The sequence below is a fragment of the Zea mays genome, chromosome 3, assembly GCF_902167145.1.
Source record: "Zea mays cultivar B73 chromosome 3, Zm-B73-REFERENCE-NAM-5.0, whole genome shotgun sequence".
NCBI classification, from domain to species: domain Eukaryota; kingdom Viridiplantae; phylum Streptophyta; class Magnoliopsida; order Poales; family Poaceae; genus Zea; species Zea mays.
Genome location: NC_050098.1, coordinates 48,153,478 through 48,165,250, shown reverse-complemented (window position 1 = coordinate 48,165,250; position 11,773 = coordinate 48,153,478). Strand labels below are relative to the sequence as shown.

The window sequence follows — 11,773 nt, the reverse complement described above, 5'->3', positions numbered from 1 at the left end:
GGATTATTTCTTCGTCCTCGGAGGATGATGTGCATGGTTGATTATCTTCATCATCATCACTTTCTTCTTCTTCCTCTTCTTCACTTGAGGAACTTGGAGTGGGGGCCTTCTTTTTGCCCTTCCTTTCATCACATGCAAAAGCATATGGCCTTGAGGAAGTTGGCTCCTCTCCCCGACACATTTTTCGCGACATCTCAAAAGCCACGATTTTCCTAATTACAATGGTCGGGGTCATGTTACTCAAGTCCTCCATGTTGTGAAGGATGGTGATGATGCTCCCATATCTCCGTTGTGGTAGCAGGGAGATAATCTTCCTCACAATGTCCGCATCACCTAGCTTATTTATGCCAATAGAGTTGAGCTCATTGATGATTAGATTTAAACGAGAATACATGTCTCTAACAAGCTCATCATCTCTCATAGCAAAAGTATTATACTCATTTAAGACTAGGCAATGTTTTTGCTCACAGACATTTGATGTGCCGTCATGGAGCTCATGCAATTTTAACCAAATCTCATTAGCAGTTTTCAAGGTAAATACTTGATTAAAAATATCCATGCTAAGAGATTCATACAAGCAATTTTTGGCTCTAGCATTTAAATGAATTTCTTTTTCCTCACTCGCGGTGGGTTTCTCAGGATTTTTGGGGGGGTTTCATCCCGTCACGAGTGACTCTCCAAACACCTAGATCAACGGCCTCTAGGTAACAAGCCATTCTAGCACTATAATATGGGAAGTTAGTGCCGTCGAAGTGTGGTGGCCTATGGGTATCCATCCCTTCCTCTAAAAAGCGTCGGCTCTTTTAGCGGTGAAGCTAAAGCGTTTCAAATGAGCCAAAACCAGGCTCTGATACCAATTGAAGGAAACAGGTGACACCTAAGAGGGGGGGTGAATTAGGACTTCTAAAACTTTTACTAAACTAGGCCACAATTAAATCCCTAGAGCAAAACCTATGCCAATAATCAAACTAGAATGTGCAAACTAGGTTTTGTCTAAGTGTTGCTATCTCTACCGCAAAGGCTAAGTTTCAATCTACACTAGATAAGTATGAATACAAGCTTGAAACTTAAATGCTTAATATAAATGCGGAAACTTAAAGAGCAAAGTAGAGAAGCAAACTCTCGTGGATGACGCCGGTATTTTTACCGAGGTATCCGGAACCGCGCAAGGTCCCGACTAATCCTCGTTGGTGCCCCTACGCAAAGGGAAGCCCACGCGAGGGCCAAGCACCTCGGTCGAGTAACTCCGTAGAGAGCCGCGGGCCTTCTCCACGCGCAAGTGGTGCTCCACTTCCGGCTCCTCTCGGACGCTCCCCGCCGTCTCCACTATCGAGCTTCCGGCCAAAACGCCGCGGGCCTTGTTCCCTCCAGTACACAATGGCGGCTGTGACACAAACGCGGTTGTCACGGTCTCGCAAGACTCTCGCCCCACTCGGTACAATTACAACGACTCACGCAAGAGCCGAGGGGTTGTGAGGTTTGTCTAAGCTCACTCAACAATCTAGGGTTCACCTAGAGCAAGCACTAAAGCGGTCTAACTAACCTAAGCACTTCGCAAAGCACCTACGCTAATCACCAAGTGATTCTATTAAGCACTTGGGTGTTTGAGCTCTTGGAAATGTGCACTATATGCCTTGGTATGTTGCTTGGGCTCCCACACCTCCAAATGACCGGTTGGGTGAAGTATATATAGGCCCCAACTCAAATATAGCCGTTGGAAAGCAGTTCTGCAGCTTTCTGCAGCGCACCGGACAGGTGCACCGGACTGTCCGGTGGTGCACCGGACATGCCATGTGTACTAGCCGTTAAAAGTAGCCGTTGGAGCTTCCGAAGATGGCGCACCTGACATGGCGCACCGGACGGTCCGGTGTGCACCGGACAACCCATGTCCGCTTGTCGTATTTTGGCCATAACTTTTAGCTCTGAACTCCGATTTCAATGATCTTGTACTTTTTGGAAAGCTTATGAAATTCTCTACATCTCAGAGTTGAAGCCATATCAGTTTGAGCAAATTTGGCATACCGGACAGGCCAGTGTGCACCAGACATCCCATATGCTACTCTAGTTTTTCAGCAATTCCGACTTCGTATTGTGGGCATAACTTTTAGCTCCGAACTCCGATTTTGATGATCTTGGACTTTTTGGAAAGCTTATAAAATTGTCTACATCTCAGAGTTGAAGCCATGTCAGTTTGAATATATTTGATGTTGTGAAACACTTTCAATTCAGTCAGCCCTTCCTCTCAACTTTATCAACTTCACTTTTGTTTTGTAGCTTTGTATCTCACTTCTACTTCTTGATGTGTTGGACTCTTAGCATATATAAAGTGTCTTCAATATTACTTTGTAATGTCTTCTATGAGTCTTATAATGTCTTCTTTGAGGTGTTGCATCCTCAGAGCCTCAGTCCAATCCACTTCGCATCCTGTGAACTACAACACACAAATACTTGGGAAATACATTAGTCCACAGGTTATGTTGATCATCAAACACCAAAACCTATTGAGCTAAATGGCCCGGGGTCATTTTCCTTACACGTGGCGTCACCCATAGTTTCCGACCTTCTCCGCGCCATCCCTGATACCCTCGAAGCTAAGCCGAGCTCTAGGGCGGGGGTTGCCGAGGAGGTCGGTCCCTCAGAGCCACTCATGGAGCCGTTCGAGGAGTACATCATCCAGCTCCTCTCTCAGGGGCTGATGGTGACCTCGTTCGCGCTGCGCCGCACCTCTTCATATTGGGAGGGTCAGCCCTGACCTAGATGTCCACCGAGGGCAACCCGTACTTCGTCCTCGATGACACCGGGAGCGGGAGATGTGGGCGGAGCTCCGGGTGATGACTCAGGTAAGGGTGGTGCCTATCTATGCTAGGAATCCTTCGCTTTTGGTGGTGTGATGATGTGAATTTCTTCTTTTGCAGGACGTCATGGCGAAATTCATGGCCAAGTTGATCTTCGTTCGCCACGAACGAGACATCTAGGTCGCGTTGCTGTGCCATCGGGCCATGCCGCTTCATGCCAACGAGCAGCTGGCGCTGAAGAGCGCCGAGATGGTAGACTTGACATCGCTGTATGGCAGACTAAAGGATGAGGCCGTGGCCGAGCACGCGAAGGTGCCCCTGCTGGCGGAGGAGGTCCGCCGCCTGAAGGCAGAGGCGGACCTGCGGCAAGAAGAGATGCGGCTGCTGAAGGGAAACCTTCAGGCGGTGGTGGCGGAGCGGGACGAGTCTCGGCGTCAGGTCGCCGAAGCTTCCCTCTGCATCGACTCCCTCTCCAAGCACCTGGAGGTTGAGCCTTGAAGGCCCGAGTGGGAGGTATTTTGTTGAAGTCTCGTTTTATTTGGTCTAATCTCTTTTTTCTGACCACGGCTCAATACTTCCGTCCTCCTTCCAAGGCTCGAGAAGGATCTAGAGACCGTTGCTCAGACTTCCCGGATGCTATCCCAGACCGTGGACCAAAAGGTGGCTGAGCTGAAGGAGATGTCCGACGCAGTGGAGGAGTTTCTTCAGGACCTCGACGTGGTGGACGTCCCCAGGGCGGGCCTCGTGGAGCCGTATGCGAGCCCTAAATGGCTACCTACATGGTGAACTCCGCGAGGCTGTTCACCTTGGGGTGAAGCGAGCGTTGGCCATGGTCGCCTCCCACTACGAGATAGATCTCGAGCTGGTGTGCGAGGGCTACGTTCTCCCCGACGAGCCTGACCTTGCCGATGCCGAGATGCGGAGGCTTGTTGGTGCCGCCGAGGGGCCAGGGTCTTCGCTGGCGCGCCACTTTGAGGCCGAGGTGGTTTCGCCCACGCCGTCGCCTACCGTCGTGCCCCCTGGTGACGCCGAGGGTGACGTCCTCCCTCCTCCGACCGCATAGGCCCGACCCCTGCCCCGCGGGGTTTTGAAAATTTGAATTTGTATAAATCGTACCGAGAACTTAATTTTTAAAGTTCTATTTGCATGGTGTGTAATTTTCCTGCTTTTTTGTGCATGTTGCTCTGTCTTACTGTGGTGTCCTCGTTAGAACGTGAATTACCTTTTAGGAAGGGAATCGTGAGTGAGGAAACCGTATCCTTGAGGCATAGGTATTCCCGCGACTCGGCTATCATTCCTAATCGGGATGTCCCTTGTTCTTGAGGGTTTCACGTTATGACTAGGGCGAGGGTACGAAACATGTTTTTTTAAAACTGCGAGAAAAAACAACACAGAGGAGGGGCTCCCCCTACTAGCCCCCGAGGGAGTCTTGTATTGAAAGCAAGGCCAATCCTCCCTTGAAAGCTATACTTTACTAATCATGAGAATAGTACAATTCAGCCATATGCCTAAGGATATAAGCGATATAGCTGTTCTATTTTCTATGCATTGCTGTAGACTTTTCCTTCCTCGTTGCAGAGCTTGCACGTCCCTGGCTTTAGCATCTTGGCGATGATGAAGGGTCCTTTCAGGGAGGAGTGAGCTTGTTACGCCCTCGGTTGTCTTGTCGTAACCGAAGTACCAAATCACACTTTTTGAGGGATTATATACGTCACCGTTCTCTAAATTTAGTATACATATACGTATATAGAGTGTTGTTGGAAACGCTCTTATAACCTAACTCTATTTCCGAAGCTAGCGGGATTGACCGCTGGCCTGATGTACGCGGGAAAAAGAATTGCCATGTACTGATGTACACAGAACGAGACAGCCCATACTCCCACGTAGGGATGGCAACGAGTCGGGTTCGGATCGGGTATGGTAAATACCCGCCCGCGACAATACCCGTGGGCATTACTTATACCCGCCCGTGACTATACCCGCGGGTAGGATTTTGTACCCGTGCCCGTACCTATCGGGTATCGGGCGGGTATCGGATACCCGCGGGTATAATTACACTTTACACAAAAAATCAAACTGCTACATAGGGACACATAACTCTTTGTTGACACTCATATATAGCTACATAAAATCACATTTGACATAGCGTTTAGACTTTACACTAATATATCATATACAAATAAATCAAACTACTACACATGTGTTGTGAGCTGGCTGTCCTTGCGACTGTTGCCGTCTGGCTGGGTGTCATCTGGCTGTTGCCTGCTGCCGTGCGGGCGTGCTCGTGCTCCTGACCGTGCGGACCAGCAAGTGCGAAATGGACCCAAGGCGACTGGGTGAGTCAGCGGCTCCAGGCTCAGTGAGACCGTTCGAGGTTGGCGGCAGTGGGTGCCTGGGCAGGTCACAGGTCGAGGGACTGAGGTGTGGCTGATCCGCCGATGGCCTGCCCTAGGTTAGAGACGGAGTGCGGCTGGCCGACTGTGCCTATGCGGGCTAGGCTAGTTGAAGTTGGGCCTACAGTTGGGCTATAATTGGCTCATATTTACATATTTTCGGATATCCACGGAGGACCCGCGGGTAAAGTACAGTATCCGAACCCGACCCGATGTTACCTCGGGTCGGGTACAGGTAAGACCCGCGGGTGAAATATTGTACCCGAAACCGAACCTGACGGGTCGGATATCCAGCGGATATCCGAACCCGCGGGTAAAATTGCCATCCCTACTCCCACGCCGGCAAACCAGAAGCAAACAAACGTCGAGACGCGCCCGGGCAACACCGTCATTTTCCTGGCCGGGAAGCGGACACCCGAAAAATTTCAAAATCCAAGTGCCCAACGGGCCGTTTTCGAACCGGACGCTGCCGGCCGTCTGATGGGAACGATCGGATGACCCCGGCGGCCGACGGTGCTTTGGAGGGAACGCGACTGGGCCGCCCGATCCGGTGCCCTAGCCCCCCCGCGCCCACTATAAAATCCGCCCCCTTTCTGGGCACTCGCTCATTTCATTTACCACACCACCTTCCTCTCCTCGCTCTCCCTATTCTGGACGGCCGACTCGCTTCTGTGAGGTAAAAATGCGGCGTGGAATCCTTGTTGCTTGCGTCTAATTCGGATTATGTTTAGTGTCCGCGTGGGGGATTTATGTCTGGTGGTAGCTGATTTCGTTTTTTAGGTTCCGTTTTGTTAGGTTTGAATTTTGGGGCTAGGTTTGCGTCGATGTATTCGCCGGTGGTGTTAGGTTTTGTTGGGTGTTGCGGTTTGCTTAGATCTGCACCACTCCAAATTTAGGTTCGGCGTTTGATTGTCAAATCATGAATCCTGTTGCCATTTCGGGATCCTAGAAGTTCTCGGTTCCTATTTCGGGATTTGGGTGTTTTGGTTTTGTTCGTAGAATTTCAGGTAGATCTCAAGCTGTTCCTCATTTCCCTGTTTTTCCCGGATTTGATTGGTTTCTGTGCTGGTGCTTGTTATTCCTCCATGGATCTGGTTCTCCACTCCTGTTTGGGAGCAATGTCCCCATCATTTTCTCGCTTCTAACCACCCTTCAGCTCCCCTCCCACCTGCAGCTACCGGCCTTAGATCCAGCCATGAGGGAGATTCTCCACATCCAGGGCGGCCAGTGCGGTAACCAGATCGGTTCCAAGTTCTGGGAGGTCGTCTGCGACGAGCATGGTATCGATCCCACCGGACGCTATGTCGGCACCTCCGACCTCCAGCTCGAGCGCGTCAATGTCTACTACAACGAGGCCTCATGCGGCCGCTTCGTGCCGCGCGCTGTGCTCATGGACCTCGAGCCTGGCACCATGGACAGCGTCCGCACCGGACCGTACGGCCAGATCTTCCGCCCCGACAACTTTGTCTTCGGACAGTCTGGCGCGGGGAACAACTGGGCCAAGGGCCACTACACAGAGGGCGCAGAGCTCATTGACTCCGTGCTTGACGTTGTCAGAAAGGAGGCTGAGAACTGCGACTGCCTCCAAGGTTCATTTCGTTTTTATCATACTGAAATGCTTGCTGTTGTTTGCCTTTTGACCTGAAAGTGTACTGTTAATTATGCTTATGTGATTGCTCTGATGTGTGTTAGATGTGATGAGAGCACTCAACTTTATGCTGTTATTACTCTTGGAAGGCACGATTATTTAGCCACAAGCATGCTTGCTTTCTATTCTACTTCTAATTGGTGGTCACTTGGTTGTTGGCCAGTATTTGCATCTGATAAGCCTTTGTATTCTATATTGTTGAATATAATTGCCCATTTATCCCTTGTCCTACGGTACTTGTAGGATTCATCATTTTAGGCCACCAGATTGTTATTTTTACTGTTAACTGCAGTCACATGGCACATGAGTTTCTTCACCAATATTGATTTGTATTAGTTTTAACTACAAATGAACTGCATCGACAAGGATTAGGTTTTCTACACATATTGTTTATAGTCTGACCCTGTTTGATTGATTTCATATATGAAAGACTTCAAAAGTGTCATGAGGGATATGTGATTGACACCCGCAATAGGTATTTTCTTATGTGATATTGGACCACACATTGCCCTTCTCTTTTGTGAGAGAACAAATTTAGGTTGTCTCTATTTGGTTTGTGCACAGGTTTACTATGATGGTAACATTCAGGTGTCCTTAGTCTCACTATTTTTCTTAACTTGCTGTAATCAGGCTTCCAAGTCTGCCATTCCCTTGGAGGAGGCACTGGATCTGGAATGGGCACGCTTCTCATTTCAAAGATCAGAGAGGAGTACCCTGATCGGATGATGCTGACATTTTCTGTCTTTCCCTCGCCCAAGGTGTCAGACACTGTTGTTGAGCCATACAATGCAACCCTGTCTGTCCATCAGTTGGTTGAGAACGCTGATGAATGCATGGTTCTTGACAACGAAGCACTTTATGACATTTGCTTCCGAACTCTGAAGCTGACGACCCCTAGCTGTAAGTTGATTTAAGCTCAAGTTTAATTTTCCTGTTTTCAAAATGTGTTATTTGCGATATGCATTGTCACAAGATTTATATTCCTATGATGGCTTTGCCACAATATATTTTTGCCCAATAATTTCATTGAGCTTTTATTTATTCGTATTGTTAGCAGATTAGATATACATGGCTGCCGAAATAAATAAAAAAACAAGCTGTCATTTGATCTGTACCAGATTTCAATCAATGATTTTGCTTATTGTTTATAGAAACCATGTTGTCATTTAGTATTTTGAAATTCTTGAATACTTCTGACATTTTGTTTCTGAACAGTTGGAGACTTGAACCACTTGATCAGTGCAACGATGAGTGGTGTCACTTGCTGCCTCCGCTTCCCAGGACAGCTTAACTCTGACCTGCGCAAGCTTGCAGTCAACCTGATCCCGTTCCCTCGGCTCCACTTCTTCATGGTTGGCTTTGCGCCACTCACCTCGCGTGGCTCGCAGCAGTACCGTGCGCTCACTGTCCCTGAGCTAACCCAGCAGATGTGGGATGCCAAGAACATGATGTGTGCTGCTGACCCACGCCATGGTCGTTATCTCACAGCCTCTGCCATGTTCCGTGGCAAGATGAGCACTAAGGAGGTTGATGAGCAAATGATTAATGTCCAGAACAAGAACTCGTCCTATTTTGTGGAGTGGATCCCCAACAACGTCAAGTCCAGTGTTTGTGATATCCCTCCGCGTGGCCTCTCCATGGCCTCCACCTTCATTGGCAACTCCACGTCCATCCAGGAGATGTTCCGCCGTGTGAGCGAGCAGTTCACTGCTATGTTCAGGAGGAAGGCTTTCTTGCATTGGTACACTGGTGAGGGCATGGATGAGATGGAGTTCACCGAAGCTGAGAGCAACATGAACGATCTGGTGTCCGAGTACCAGCAGTACCAGGATGCCACTGCTGATGAGGAGGCGGAATACGAGGACGAGGAGGCCATCCAAGACGAGTAAGGGTGGTTTGGGCCCTGCCACATTTGTACCCTTGTTTCCTTTCATTCCGGGGCTTGCCTATGGTTTGCTTGTTGTATTCGCTCAAGTTATGCGGTATGTAGTAGTACTTTCGTGCGTAGCATGCTGTATGCTACCACAAAGACTTTGTTCACCTGCACTGCTTGATATGCCAGCCATGGCATATGTGACGAGTATTTCATTATTTTATCTGCTTGCTTGCTCCTGTGATGGTTCCTTCCTATGACATTGAATGCGAATTTGCCCATTGCTCACGTTGGATCTGCATGGCTCCGACGTATCCAAGTGCTACCTAAATAAAACTTTAATCAAGATATTTCTATTTTTGAAGGAAAATTAGTTCATTTTTATTTAGAAAAAATAGGAATCTTTTTGGAAAATAGTGTTCGCAGTGTAGCCCTAAAATTGCCTGCAACAGTATTTGTTTTTCTCGGGGATCTACATGCACAATGGAAGTGAGGAGACTTTTAGAATATGGAGTAAAACGGACAGAAGACAAGAATGAAATCTCTGACCACTTTATTAATAGGATGCTTTGCTTATATAGATACAAAGGAGTGCCTTGAAGAGGCCAACTCAATAGGTGTCTCTACAACCCAAGGGGTCTATTGAAGAGATGAGATCATTTCTCAATATTCCCCCTTGATCGAATCCGGCATAAACATCCCAATAATGTTGTTAATTCCTTTAAGAAAAACCTGTGGAAAAAACTTAGGAATTTATGTAGGTTAATTAGTATCAAGTGAACTCCTCAAAACCCAGTGGGAAAAATAAGGAGTAGAACCATGATATGTTATTCTTTTCCCATGGACTTCTAGCCTAAAGAACAATAATATGTCTACAATCATCATCTCAAAAAACCCAAGTGGGAAAAATAAATGATGAGACATACAACTAAGGTCAATATTTTTTCTAAAATAATAATCGTGTTGATAACGTGTTAGAATATGGAGTGAAAGCGAGAGATAGAAGACAACAATGAAATCTCTGATCACTTTATTGATAGGATGCTTTGCTTATATAAATACAAAGGGATGCTCTTCAATAGGACAACCCAATAGGTGTCTCTACAACCTAAGAGGTGTATTGAAGAGATAAAATCATTTCTCAACAGAGACTAGCCTGAAGATTGCCTGCTACAGTAGTTTTTTTCCTTCGGGATCTAGATGCACCTTGGGAGGGAGGAACTTGTTTGAAGTATCAGCATGGACTCACAACGATTTACCAAGACTTGTTTTGTAATTTGTGATTTACGAAAGAAATAATGGAGAAGATAGAGAGGGCTATAATTCCTCATTATCCATTTTTAAATAGTGAGGAATTTAAATCCTCTTAATCTCGTCCATTACACTACTTCCAAACAAGCCATTAGATTTGTAAATAAATAAGGATGAAAACGGATACTTAGATATAATTTTTTTATTTATTTCATTGATTGTAAATAAATAGAATATAAAATACAGATTCATGTTTTTAGCATTGAGCTTATAAAGTATTATAAAAAGTAAAACTTAAATTTATCATATATTTTCTCGAATGATAGATGATATAGATAATTTTTATTTTTTGTTGTAGAGAAAAAAAAAATAATATTTAAAATTGTCGGCGTTTCGACCTCGGGGGTCTCTGGACCGACGAGTAAATTGTCGCCGCGTGTCCCAGCCCAGATGGGTCGGCGCGAGACGGAGCACAAAGGAGGGAGAAACAACAAAGGGGAACCCCGCGGCCTCCGTGTTGTCCTGCGCCCAGGCCAGGTGCGCTTGCAGTAGGGGGTTACAAGCGTCCACGAGGGAGAGAGTGAGAGCACCTAGAGGGGGGGAGGGTGAGTAGGTGATCCTGTAAAACTTGAACTTTAATGCCACAAAACTTGATTAGGAGTTAGCACAATAAAGCCAAGTGGCTAGAGAAGAGTTCTTGCAAGACACGATAACCACAAGAAGATCAACACAGATAGACACAGTGGTTTATCCCGTGGTTCGGCCAAGTCCAACACTTGCCTACTCCACGTTGTGGCGTCCCAACGGACGAGGGTTGCAATCAACCCCTCTCAAGCGGTCCAAAGACCCACTTGAATACCACGGTGTTTTGCTTTTTTATTATATCCCGCTTGCGAGGAATCTCCACAATTTGGAGCCTCTCGCCCTTACACTTTGATGTTCACAAAGAAGCACAGAGTAAGGGAGGGATGAGCAACGCACACAAGACACAAAATCAGAGCGACAATACGCACACAAGTCACAACACGAGCTCTCAACACAACTCAAAGAGTTCTCTCTACTCAAATGGAGCTCTAGTTGCTATCACAAAGAATCGAATGCGCAGAATTGAAGTCTTGGTGCTTAGGAATGCTTAGAGAATGCTTGTTGTACTCCTCCATGCGCCTAAGGGTCCCTTTTATAGCCCCAAGGCAGCTAGGAGCCGTTGAGAGCATTCCAAGAAGGAAATTCTTGCCTTCTGTCGCCTGGCGCACCGGACAGTCCGGTGCACCACCGGACACTGTCCGGTGCACCACCGGACACTGTCCGGTGCGGATTTCTTTCCTTCTTTGGCGAAGCCGACCGTTGGCAGTTCAGAGCCGTTGGCGCACCGGACACTGTCCGGTGCACACCGGACAGTCCGGTGCCCCCTTCTGACCGTTGGCTCTGCCACGCGTCGCGCGCGGATTACGCGGCCGACCGTTGGCTGGGCCGACTGTTGGCTCACCGGACAGTCCGGTGCACCACCGGACAGTCCGGTGCACCACCGGACAGTCCGGTGATTTATAGCCGTACACCGCCGTCGAAGTCCCGAGAGCAGCCAGTTGACAGACGCCAGCCTGGCGCACCGGACACTGTCCGGTGCACCACCGGACAGTCCGGTGCACCCAGACCGAGCAGCCTTTTGGCTGTTCACAGCCAACTTCTCCAAAATTGTTTCTCCTGTTTCTGGTACTTAGACACAATACATTAGTCTTCAAAACAATGTACTAAGTCTAGAAACATACCTTTAATCTAGATTTGCACTTCTTGAGTCCTTGGCACAATTTAACAC

The 11,773-nt window shown here is 47.8% G+C and overlaps 1 protein-coding gene across 2 annotated transcripts; it reads left to right on the top strand.

Moving 5' to 3' along the window:
* Positions 1–5,654: 5,654 nt before the first annotated feature.
* On the top strand, positions 5,655–8,996 carry LOC542418 (beta-5 tubulin). Of its 2 annotated transcripts, none has more exons than XM_008675211.4 (4): positions 5,655–5,864; positions 6,345–6,777; positions 7,467–7,736; positions 8,052–8,948. In XM_008675211.4, the coding sequence occupies exons 2-4, from the start codon at positions 6,384–6,386 to the stop codon at positions 8,723–8,725; spliced, it is 1,338 nt and encodes a 445-aa protein (XP_008673433.1). In that variant the 5' UTR covers positions 5,655–5,864; positions 6,345–6,383; the 3' UTR covers positions 8,726–8,948.
* Positions 8,997–11,773: the final 2,777 nt, after the last annotated feature.